The 12,889-nt window shown below is 39.4% G+C and overlaps 1 protein-coding gene and 1 pseudogene across 1 annotated transcript; both read left to right on the forward strand.

The window, feature by feature from the left end:
• The first annotated feature begins 455 nt into the window (after positions 1-455).
• Positions 456-2,328, forward strand: LOC129769242 (alpha-amylase 2-like). The gene is made up of 2 exons (XM_055771359.1): positions 456-2,070; positions 2,128-2,328. Exons 1-2 carry the CDS (start codon positions 592-594, stop codon positions 2,137-2,139), a joined length of 1,491 nt encoding a protein of 496 aa, XP_055627334.1. The 5' UTR covers positions 456-591; the 3' UTR covers positions 2,140-2,328.
• Positions 2,329-12,307: 9,979 nt separating this feature from the next.
• LOC129763748 (U4 spliceosomal RNA) lies at positions 12,308-12,387 on the forward strand (annotated as a pseudogene).
• The last annotated feature ends 502 nt before the right edge of the window (positions 12,388-12,889 follow it).

A 12,889-nucleotide genomic window follows, 5' to 3' on the forward strand; every position in this document is an offset into this window, starting at 1 on the left:
CCCAATTGGTGTGGAAAACTCATATTTCTTCCAATCCAAACGGAATACAAACATTTCGAATCAAAAATACATGTTGTTCAAATCTGCATTTTAGGACGATTTCATTTGGAATTGCACTATGGACCCACTGCAATGTGCTATTCCAATTAAGACAACGGTTGCCCTGGATCCCCTTTCGTTCAAATAGTCATTCTAAATTAAAATTTTCCCTGTTCGTCTTCAACCACAGCCATCGCATCACATCAATATTATTTCAACTGTTCAGACGGTATACGACAACGACCTTGAAAGGTCAGATACACTCTCGATCAAAACTGTAGGAAGCTGCGGCGCAGTTGATATGCGCTTTGTTTATCACTTTCTCGATAGTATTTGCACTGCAAATGGGCCGAGACATATCCCAAGAGTAACAACAACCACGCCCACACACTGCGTCCGAGAAGACTGATAATAAACGGAAAGCTTTGCGAGTTGTTGAGTATTGAACCTCGATTCGAGCAGTCGATGAAAAACAGTGGCACGACGCGCAGGAACATAACCAAACGCGTTGATCACGAATAGCAGCGCATATTATTTTTGTCAGTTTCAAAAATGATTGGCACTTTTGCTATTTTCGTTGCGGCACTGATGACTGTTGTGACTGGTCAGTTCAACACGAATCAGTGGACCGATCGCAGTGGAATTGTTCATTTGTTCGAGTGGAAGTGGAATGATATTGCCGAGGAATGTGAACAATTTCTGGCGCCTAAAGGCTACGCCGGAGTTCAAGTTTCTCCACCGACGGAAAATTCTATTGTGACTGACCCACGGCGACCATGGTGGGAACGATACCAACCGATCTCGTACAAATTGCAAACGAGATCGGGGTCGGAGCAGGAATTTGGCAATTTGGTGCGTCGGTGTAACAAGGTGGGAGTTAGAATCTATGTTGATCTGGTTATCAATCATATGGCTGCCGTGACGACGAACGGAGGCACCGGCGGTTCGACGGGCAATGCAGGAGCTATGACCTTCCCTGGTGTTCCGTACGAAACGAAGGATTTCCACGAACCGTGTACGATCAACGATTATAACAACGCCCAGGAGGTACGCAACTGTCAACTTGTCGGACTACCAGACCTCAATCAGCGGCAACAGTGGGTTCGAGAGAGAATCGTCGATCTTATGGATAAATTTATAGATCACGGAATAGCAGGATTCCGTGTGGATGCTGTGAAGCATATGTGGCCCGAGGACTTGAAAGTTATATACAACAGTATAAAGAACCTCAACACAACACACGGGTTTAAGCCTGGTTCGAGAGCATTCATTACACAGGAAGTAATCGATATGGGAGGGGAGGGAATTTCCAAATATGAGTATACCGATCTGGGAACGGTAACAGAATTTCGCTTTTCAGCTGAAATAGGTCGAGCATTTCGTGGTGGTAACAAACTGAAATGGATGCGGAATTGGGGTCCCGATTGGGGATTTCTCCCGTCCAACCTGTCTATGGTCTTCGTCGACAATCACGATAACCAACGTGGACATGGACCGGGCGGAACTGACGTACTCACTTACAAAAGCTCCCGAAATTATAAAATGGCAACAGCCTTTATGCTCGCGCATCCTTATGGCAATCCCCGTCTAATGAGTTCGTTTGCATTCGACCACTCAGATCAAGGGCCACCACAGGACGCTAAGGGGAATATAATTTCCCCTAAATTTAACAAGGATGGATCCTGCTCGAATGGATGGGTTTGCGAGCATCGGTGGCGACAGATCTATAATATGATTGGTTTCCGAAATGCCGTTGCAGGAACTGATCTGAACAGTTGGTGGGATAATGGTAATCAACAAATCGCATTCTGCCGTGGGAGAAAAGGATTTGTTGCGTTCAATCTGGAGACTAGCGATTTGGATCAAGAACTGTTGACATGTTTACCGGCTGGAACGTACTGTGACGTAATATCTGGTAGTTTGCGCGGTGGGTCTTGTACTGGCAAACGCATCGTGGTTAAATCGACTGGCTATGCAAACATCCAAATTCCGGCTCAGGGTGCGGATGGCGTTCTAGCGATACATGTCAATGTAAGTTAACAATTAATTTGTTCGAAACAATTCTTTACATTTTCATATTTGTTCCAGGCCAAACTATAATCGTTTGAGGATTGTGAGGTTTGACTTCAAGAGAAAGAATGGCGCATAGTTCACATACTTTATGCAGACAGATCAGTCATTCGTCAGCATAACATGCATCATGAACCCGTTCCAAAATAACGTGTTACTGATACCTGTATATTAGAAGAAGAAAATTTTAATAAAAATAATATAACAGGCTCGACTCAAGTTTTGCTAGCAAGATTCATGAAAGAAAATGTCACACTTCCAATATTACATTTGATTTGTATTTGATTCGTGTTTCACTATTATGTCAGCATCTTTGGGTTCTTATACATACAACTAATAACTGATGAAGAGAATCGTCGAAAGCCATCAGCGCCTTCCGTTTATTTTCCCCTCCTCATTTTACGCTTAAACTGCGCTGCCAGCTCGCACCAGATTTCCTCATTCGTATATTCCGCTTGAAGTGTGATCGAACTCAAGAACATGCAACAGTAAGGCTAAATCATACTTCCATGAGAGATTTATCTAAATACGTTGTATCTAAAAAAAATGTAGTGCATGTTCATATTCCAAAATTCTGGATACTCTTCCATATCCGCGTGTGTATGTGTGTGAAATCAACATTAGGCATGAATGTCCGCTTCTTGTGTTATACTTGCTAACTCGCTCGCGATTGTGGCTCGATTCCAATTCATTTTCGTTTTCGTAGGATTTAAACTTCTTCAGTTCACTCGCCACTAGCCCCGACAAGGGCCCTTGTGGAAAAAAAAACTCTACTCCATCCTCCCCCTTCATCTGTCTGTGAAGGGCAATCCACTCCCGCTCGACGCTCGCCGGCAACGATGTTTCGTCAATGATCACCAAACGAGAAGTGCATACCAATCCGTATCATCAGAATTCGCTCACTGTGAAAATAGATATTTACGTATAGTTGATTCACTTGGCACATTACGATGTTGCAATAATTCACCTCCTCTATGTTTGGCTGTTGGCTTCAAACACTCTTTTGTTAGATTTACGTCAGTTCGTCGCCATTTTCGTGTGATACCATTTTACTCAAATAGCGTAATGTTAATATCATCTGATCAATTTACCTTCTTCCAGAAATCATTTGTCCAATAAATGTGATCATCTTGATTGTTGTGGTTTCTTGGGTGCCACTCGGCCCATAAACCTTGTTTATGAAGTCGATTTCGCACTATTTGAGGTACCACATGGATGATAAATTTCAGTCTCTATTTGTTTTGAAATTTTAGATGCTGATAAACCTCGATTTTGATCTGCTTTTGATACGACAGTCCTGATATTTTGAGAAGTTGTCTTTGATGGACGTCCTGATCGCGTTGCAGATATTATTTTTTTTTTGAACTCTTCCAGCCCTCATATAATTGCTTAGCCGGACGATGCCAGCAATTTGACGGTAGCTTTTGTTGGAGGCATGGTATTCTATTGACATAGGACTACGTCTAACCGGAAGATATAGGGAGTAAAATGAAAATCTAGGCTCCGAAAATGTGGGAAAAATGAAAGGTTTCGAATGCTTATAACTTTGAATGCTTATAATTCACAATGAATAACATTTAAATTTTCTTGAGATAAACTAATAATTGTGAAATGTCAAGCATTGTCCAAACGCACTAAGTTCCTCGTTTTGATAGGTCCAATTTGTGCTCGTCAAATGGTTACGACCAAAAGGAGTCCCACGTCTCCTCGGTAATGTGACCGACATTATCCTCCCGTCTTTTCATTAAACGGTTTTATTTAGCTTGCCATGTAACATGTATGTTTGTATGTTTGCATGTTTGTAACATGTTTGCCTGTAGCGCTGGACCACATTAATAGAAATTTGACCTCTCTTTCCGTTGAGCGATTGATCTGAAATTTTGAATCTCATGTTTTCCAAACCTTAAAAGCAGTTTCTTACAGTTCATTATACTGGCTTTCGAAATATTTGGCCAAATGTTTTATAAAAATGTGTTTTTTCATGTTTTTTTAATGAAATTGAAACAAACCGAAGAGTAGAGCTTTTTTATCGATGCGGGTATAATGGACATGTAGTGGGAGGAATAAGGACAGGTCAGTAGTATACAAAGCGTAGAAATTTATCGCTCGCGAGAGGAATAATTTCGCTCTCTCTCAGTGTTTGTGCGTCCAGTAACTGAAATAGATCCAAAAGAGAAAGCAATATAAAAAAGAATTCAATATTTTTCCCTTCACTTTCCATCATGCATTGGATGTGATTATGGATGTAACTGTCCATTTCAACCCCACCAATGCAATTATCTCAATAATTTAAATTTACCACTTACGAATGAATTTACTTTTCCCTACATACCTCATATCGCTTCTCTGTCAACTCACAAACCGAAATATAACCATCAGCGAATTAGATTTTGCAATTAAACCACTCAAAATGCTTAATATCGAAGGCGCAAAAATAACATCCACACGCGGAATCATGTTTGATTTTCGGTTTTTGTTTCCCTATTCCACTTTTGATCAGTATTCATTGTCATAGGATGGTTTAAATAGCACAGAATAGCATGTACAAGGGGTTCCCATCAACAGAAATTTGAGATTCATAATGCAACTATACAAATCAACTACTTGTCCATCATACCCCCACTGTCCGTGGTACCCGTGGTTCCAAAAAAAAAAATCCAAAATGGCCGCCACCACAATATGGCGATATATAAATATATATATATATATATATATATATATATATATATATATATATATATATATATATATACATATATATATATATATATTGTTCTGCCATATACATTATTTCTAGTGAATAGTTTCGCTGTTCAATAATAAAATACTAATGTATTGATAGTGTGTTATGTGATAGTGTGCTGGGTCCCGTTCATGCTTTTTGGAAAACGCCTAGTACATTTTCCATCTGTCATGCATGGTGATAAAAGATTTAGATCACCACGTAGGCTATGAACCATATTTGTGGTAACAATATCGAACAGTCACCCATATTTTGGAATCCGATCGACCTCATTTCATTCGTGCTATAAAATGTGGCAATCTTGCCTTGGCACATAATAAACATCAAAATAATTTATCCGTGTTCATATTCGCAATTTATTAATATACTATCTATCAGATCAGCAGACACGAAAGCAATTCTAAATTGCTAAAATTTGATTGAAAATCATTACTCGAAGTTGTTTGAATACTTAGAAAACAGTCCTAACTTAAAATTTCTTCTATAAATCTCTTTGAATTTCCGCCAAAACTTTATCCATAATATTAAATCATTATCAGAAACAATTTGTGAATGAGGTTTCCTATTACAGAACACAAATTAGGGACTATCTTCCTTTTTTCCGTAGAGTCCTTGGTGGATCACACCATTGAGAGAGATGGCGGATCCTTCGACTGAAGAAGGGCTGGATTTTGCTGAAGGAGGGCTAGATTTTGCTAGATTATTGGTACAACTCAAGACATTGTCCTGACTGCGTCAATTCATCAAACGACACACATAATAATCGCACTCTCTTGTTTGATTCGTCTCCTCCAACCACATGTTTAAAAATATTAATTCAAAATGAGTAATGATGTTTATAATGATTGAAGTAACTGTAGCGCATTAGATCTACACACGTGTCCTCCAGCGGTTTTTTTTATCAGGATTGACCACAATAGCGAGACTGTTACTACGCATTCCGAGCATGTGTGTGTTCAGAATAATTTCAATAATTCATTGTGCTCATCCAAAAAGGTTTCCAGCTCGCCGGCGATGCATCTAGCTTCAGTCGAATTGAGGTTAGTTGCGTATGTATGGGGTGAAAGCTCGATGAAGAGGACGAAGTGGCATCTGGAATTTAACAATGTAAATAAATTCGTCCTGTTTTTGATATTGTTTGTATAAAAATACAAATTTCGTGATTAAAAATAGGAGATAGGCGTGAAAATTGGTTATATAAACCAAACGATTTTCAAACCAAATTTATGCAAAAAATACAAAAAAAAAAGATTCAGAAAAAAACTCTAGCATAGGCTCACCCAAATTGGTATTAAATATACAGTAATCGATATCCTAGCAGTATCATATATAGTTTACGACCTATTCTCATGCTGACCAAGTTTTTTGAGTATGATTTCATTAAAATCGGTCGAGCCGTTTCAGAGGAGTTCGACCACGAACATCGTGACACGAGAATTTTATATATAATATATATAATATATATAAATATTTTATATATATATATATATATATATATATATATATATATATATATATATATATATATATATATATATATATATATATATATATATGTATATATATATATATGTATATATATATATATATATATATATATATATATATATATATATATATATATATATATATATATATATATATATATATATATATATATATATTTGAGGCTGTCAAAAAAGAAAAGTCCTGCGGTATGTTTTTTGAATTTTCATTTGTTCATAAAATTAGTTACAATCATCTATTTTAAGTCAACGAGATGCCAACTTCATAATACCCCTGTTATAGAAGCTCGCTTCCTTATTGGCAAAAAAACTCGGATAGCCGATTTTCACAGGCCTCTTTTGTGGCTAACTTCTGACTACCTAGCTCGTTCGCCATGGACAAAAACAGGTAGTAGTCACTTGGTGCAAGGTCCGGACTATACGGCGGATGCAAAAGAACCTCCCATCCGAGCTCCCGGAGCTTCTGGCGCGTCACCAAAGAAGTGTGTGGCCTGGCGTTGTCCTGATGGAAGACAATACGGCCTCTGTTTATCAAAGATGGCCTCTTCTTCATGAGTGCTACCTTCAAGCGGTCCAGTTGTTGGCAGTACAGGTCCGAATTGAGCGTTTGGCCATAGGGAAGCAGCTCATAATAGATTATTCCTTGACAATCCCACCAAACACACAGCAGAACCTTCTTGGCCGTTAATGAGGGCTTGGCCACCGTCTGAGCCGCTTCAGAGGGCTTCGACCACGACCGTTTGCGCTTCACATTGTCGTAAGTGACCCACTTTTCATCGCCAGTCACCATCCGCTTCAGAAACGGGTCGATTCTGTTGCGATTCAGAAGCGATTCACATGCGTCGATACGGTCAAAGATGTTTTTTTTGCGTCAACGTGTGTGGCACCCATACATCGAGCTTCTTTGTGAATCCAAGCTTCTTCAAATGGTTAATAACGGTTTGATGACTTTTCCCCAGCTCTTGTCCGATGCTACGGCTGCTACTATGCCGGTTTTTCTCGGCTAATTCAGCGATTTTGTCGCAATTTTCGACGACAGGCCTTCCGGAGCGTGGCGCATCTTCGACGACCTCTACACCAGAACGAAAACGTTGAAACCATCGTTGTGCGGTGGAAATGGAAACTGTATCGGGTCCATAAACTGCACAAATTTTATTGGCAGCTTGAGATGCATTTTTGCCTTTGTCATAGTAGTAGTGTAAAATATGTCGGATTTTGGCTTTATTTTGCTCCATATTTGCGACACTATAACTCACGAACGACTTAACCAAACAAAACACTGTCAAGGACTTTATTATAGCGCAAAAATACCTTTCCAACAAGATATAGTATGACTCGATACAATGAATGCAACTAGAACTACGCGCTTACAACGACACCTCGCGGAAATACCGCAGGACTTTTTTGACAGCCTATATATAATTTTTTTTTTTAAAAACCCCCATATGGGTATCAAATGAAAGGGCTTGGCCAGTAGGACACAGTCATATATGAAAATACAAATCCAAAATGGCGGATTACAAATTTTCTCAAGACAAACCCAATTAAAATGGATATCAAATGAAGGGGCTTGATCAGTAGATCAAATCTATTTGTGGAACATTCGAATCCAAGATGGCAGCAGCAACAAAATAGTCAATCACTATTTTAAACGGATTCTTTCAACTTGACCTGTTTGTATGTATGTTTGTATGTTTGTAGGGTTGTCCCACTTACACAAAACAAAACCGTGGGACACGTTGGATTTCCGTTATCCATAATTAATAGTTCATCATATGCCCCACGATTTTATTTTAGTCTCATCAATGCCCTAAATTAAAGGAAGAGGTTATCACTACTAACTGCTACTTGCCTAATTATTTTCTAGCTTTTAGTACATTATCTGTATTATTATTATATTTTATCCCAATGAAACCGTTAAACTCAAAAAGTTTTTTTTTATTTATTATTAGTTTACAGATACCCTGAAAAATTAGTGGATTTTTGGTCAAAATAACGCCAACTTTTCCCGACTCATGTCCAATCATTGTTCGTTAGACGCGCTACTCTTTCGTATTAATCTTGCCGACAACAATCTTTGTGTTTGTGGCCAAGGTTACCACGACATCGAGCACGTTGTTTGGTCGTATGAGCTGTATCTTGTCGCCAGATCGAACTTAGAAGACACCCTTCGGGCCCGAGGAAGGCAGCCCATGGTGCCGTTGAGAGTCGTGTTGGCTCTGCCTTGATTACATGTTCCAAATATATGTATTCCTTAAAGCTATCGATCTTCGTGTGTCCTTATACCCTTAGTTTTTCCTTTTCCTTTTCTATTGTGAGAGATCGGATCCCTTCTTAAGAATAACATGAAATGTAAATACATATTAGATATAAGATAGGTTTAAGAATTGAGTGTGATGAGTGTGATTGAGAGTGTGAGTGTGATCATTGTCAACATATCCTCATATCCCCTCCTTTTCCTGAAGAAAATATGTCGCCCTTCTAAACTCGAGTCGACCGCGAGTAATCGGTTTCCTATATTATTAAAATTAGAATTAAGGAAAAATGTATATATACTAGTAACAATACAGTAAGGAGTTCGGCTCCTTTAAACCTATGTAACTAAGCCTGTAAAAATAAACGATTTAAATAAGAAAAAAAAACGCCAACTTTGATCACGCAGCCGTCCAACCGAAAAAATAACAACTGTATGCAATGTTTACGTTCTTCAGAGTGACAGGAACATCGTAATACTCAACAAAATGGTACTAAGCAAAATTGAATGTAAAGGTCATATAACAAACAGACAAAACGATCATCAAAAATTCATTATAAGTCGAAAATTAAGTCGAATAACATTTCATTTTTCTTGAGATAAATAACTGAATAATTGTGAAATATCAAGCATTGTCAAAATGCACTATGTGCCCATTTTTGATTGGTCCATTTTGTGCTCCTCAAATCGTACCGACCAAAACGGGCAACCAGAGCAGCAACGAAATAGAATGAAGCACGATTGGAAAGGAAAAAGAAAAAAATGAACGAAACATTGCTTGCAGTCTCACACATGCGTAATTCTCGAGCCAGCCAGTCAGCTTGAAAATCCCCGCTCCGCTGCCGTAACGATCATTCTTTGTGTGGACACCGACTGGACAACATCGTTGCTGGACGAGCTGGACGGCGAGGGATCGAGTGCCTTTTTCAAGGCAAGAGAGCGGAGGTGGTAGCGCTGGAGTAGAGTAGTAGAGTAGAGTAGAGTTTTCAAAGGGCCTTTCTCAAGGCTAGAGACGAATGAACTGCAAAAGTTTAAAGTCTCTATAATACAAGACCTTCCTTCCTTCCGTAACGATCATTGTCATTCAAACCGTACACCACATCGGTTCGCATCACAACACATCAACAAACCAACCCAAGCAGCCATGTCTGGACATGGTAAAGGAGGAAAAGTGAAGGGAAAGGCAAAATCCCGCTCGAACCGTGTTGATCTGGAGTTCCCCGCAAGGATAGCTAGGCCGAGCGCGTTAGTACCAGTGCACCAGTCCACCTAGCCGGCGTTATATAGTTTCGGCCGCCGAAGTGATCGAGTTAGCTGGCAAAGCTGCTCGCGACGATAAGAAAACCCGCATTCGGAACAAAACACATTCGGTTCGGTGGACATCAAGACAACAGGCAGTTGCAGCGAGTGGCGAGTGGCAAACGCAATCGCAAAACGGCATCAGGTAGCAGAAGAAAAATGTTTGTTCTTTATACAAACTGCTTTGGTGGCAAATCCAGAACAAGGCGGCATCGAGGGCGTTCGAAATGGTTTTTTTCAAAACCACGAGTACTAATTTTTCTAAATTGGAACCATTCCATAAAACAAGGCGCTTTTCAGGGCCATTAAACCTTTCAAAAAAGAGTTTAGGAAATACAGTTCAATGCTTTCTAAAACATTATCCAAAATAATAATAAAACATAAATTGATTTTTTCATAATTTGTTTGCCAGGATCTGATGAGTATGTGAATTTGTCAGTTGTTCTGAGCTTATTGATAGTTGGGGACTTTCCTGATTATTCAATTTTCACCAATTCTCAAATTGTTTCCAGATTGAAAGTACAGAAATTTACAATTAGTTCGACATTTAGCTAATTGGACGGACATGTAATGCGACTTATTTAGTTGGACTTTTTTGTAAACATAGAGATCCAAATTATGACCCCACATTGAAAGTCGACACTGTACCACTGTCATCGCAAATGTTCAATTACAGGTTAAAATCGCCTCCAATGCGACACTGAGTGGCGCTTCGGCACGTCGCATTGAATGTAATTTACTGTACAACATGTCACAAAGCTGGATGGGAAGAAATTTTCCAACTGTGAAAGCTGTGGCGAGTGGCAACAAATCGCTAAACAGGTAGGTTTAGCCGAACAAGATGGGAATATCGAGTGATAACAAAACAATAAACTCTTTAGATTGAAGATAATTTTGTGATCCTGAAAAGGACCCTTTTTAGCCTGCATGTGAATCCAACGAGCGAACAAATCGTAATGAATGTATTTTTATGCCATCGCTCCCTTTTAACGCTCATTCGTTCGTCTCGTTGGACTCGCCCCTCAAGCTGAGTCTGCCGATTTGTCTCTATCCTGTGAGTGTGTACCGCTAGAGTATAAAACACGCGGACCCCAAAAAAATATCTTATTTTCTTTCAAACCGTAAACCCGTGTGGTTGTACGGCATCGGCATCGTGGACGTAACAAAGGAGGACAAGTTAAAGGAAAGGCAAAGTCTCACTCGAACCGTGCAGGTCTCCAGTTCCCTGTTGGTCGCATTCACTGATTGCTCCGCAAGGGTAACTAGGCCGAACGGATTGGTGCCGGAGCACCAGTATACCTAACAGCGATTATAGAGTTTCGTCCGTCGGAGTGCTCGAGTTGGCTTGCAAAGCTGCTCACGACAATCAGAAAACCCGCATCAAGAACAGAGCAGCTTCGGTTCGGCGCTCATCAAGGCAACAATTAGTTTCAGTGAGTGGCAAAGTGTTTCTCCGGCACGTCGCATTAAATGTAATTTACTGAACAACATGTCACAAGCTGGATGGGAAGAAATTTTCCAACTGTGAAAGCTGTGGCGAGTGGCAAACGCAATAGCTAAACAGGAAGGTTTAACCGAACAAGATGGGAATATCGAGTGATAACAAAAACACAACACCAAAGGTTCTTTTCAGAACCATCAACATATTCATAAAGAGTGAACAGTGAACTAATCCATTTTTCAGGTAGATAGGTAGATATTCACGTAGGAGATGAAAATGAAACAATATATTTAAAATATATATTTAACAATAGCTGTCCCCTTTGTATAGTCCTACGTCACTCCGGTTATGTCCCCGACATTACCCACCCGTTTTTTTTTCAACCTCCTCTCCTAGCTACCCATCAAATCCTTGCGACATTTTTTACGTATGACCACGTTTTTCATTTCTATACTGGGGTGTGAGTTCAATGTTTCAAAAACGCGTTACGCCGGAGCGATGTTTCCCTAATAATGACTTCAAAACCCTGGAGCCTGGGGAAATCAGCATTGCAAAATAGATGCAAGCTGCGGGATTTTTTATCACCCGCTTGCATTTTTGCAAACCGGGATGTGTTTTCCCAATACAGATTCCGAAACCAAGCAGTAGGGAAAAACGGCATTGCAGATACGTTCAAGTCCTCCATTCATTTTTACACTACGGAATTCGTTTTGCTAACACGGTCTACAAAAGCGGGTACAAATGCAACGCTTTGACTCGGTTATTCAAGACTGCATTAGAAGATATCCCTTCATGTCGCCAGCTCCCTGAACTTCTACGCATTCCGTTTTATGATTAGGCAAAATGTTGATAACTATCACCATAATTCATGAAATTACCTAAATTGGGATTTGATTGTAATTGAATTCGTAAATTGTTTCATTCATTCGCTAGTTTAATCAATACACACAAAAGATAGCTCTGCGCAGAGGCGATATCGTACCCAATGAGGAACATCCGAGGTGTGATTTTTGCTAATTGAAAAAAAAAAATCCATGATTACTAAGCCAACGGCAGTCCTACGTCAACCTTGTGGTTATATCATAGGTATAACCCATTCATAGATTTTTTTATTATCCGATAGTTAGTTTGATAAAAAAACTCGAGCAAATATCTTGTAAATCTATCAGGAATTGACGCTGGACTGGACAATTTCTGTGATGCGGCAGATTTGTCATTTTTCAAATTACACTTTCAATATGTTCCAGAAAGACGTAATCCTGCAATACCAGCTCCCAAAGATACTTATTGTAAAAATAGAAAATAGTAAGAAATTCGACCAGAAAGTAGTCACATTCTGTAATACATCTGGAAACAACCTTTATATATTTTTATTTTCTTATTTTGTAACTGTCAGTCTCAGTCAATCATTGCTTTCCTGCCAAAAAGCTCAACGTTGGGCCCTAGGGACCGAGACTGGGCTCGACGTGTTAATTCCCCCACACTGTTTTAAAAAGTTCGAAGAGAATCGGGTCAATTGTTGTACGGTTAATTTGGGG

This window comes from Toxorhynchites rutilus, chromosome 1 (assembly GCF_029784135.1).
Source record: "Toxorhynchites rutilus septentrionalis strain SRP chromosome 1, ASM2978413v1, whole genome shotgun sequence".
Taxonomy (NCBI): Eukaryota; Metazoa; Arthropoda; class Insecta; order Diptera; family Culicidae; genus Toxorhynchites; species Toxorhynchites rutilus.

Coding starts and splice junctions, on each gene's coding strand:
- LOC129769242 (XM_055771359.1), top strand. CDS start 592: ATGATTGGCACTTTTGCTATTTTCGTTGCGGCACTGATGACTGTTGTG.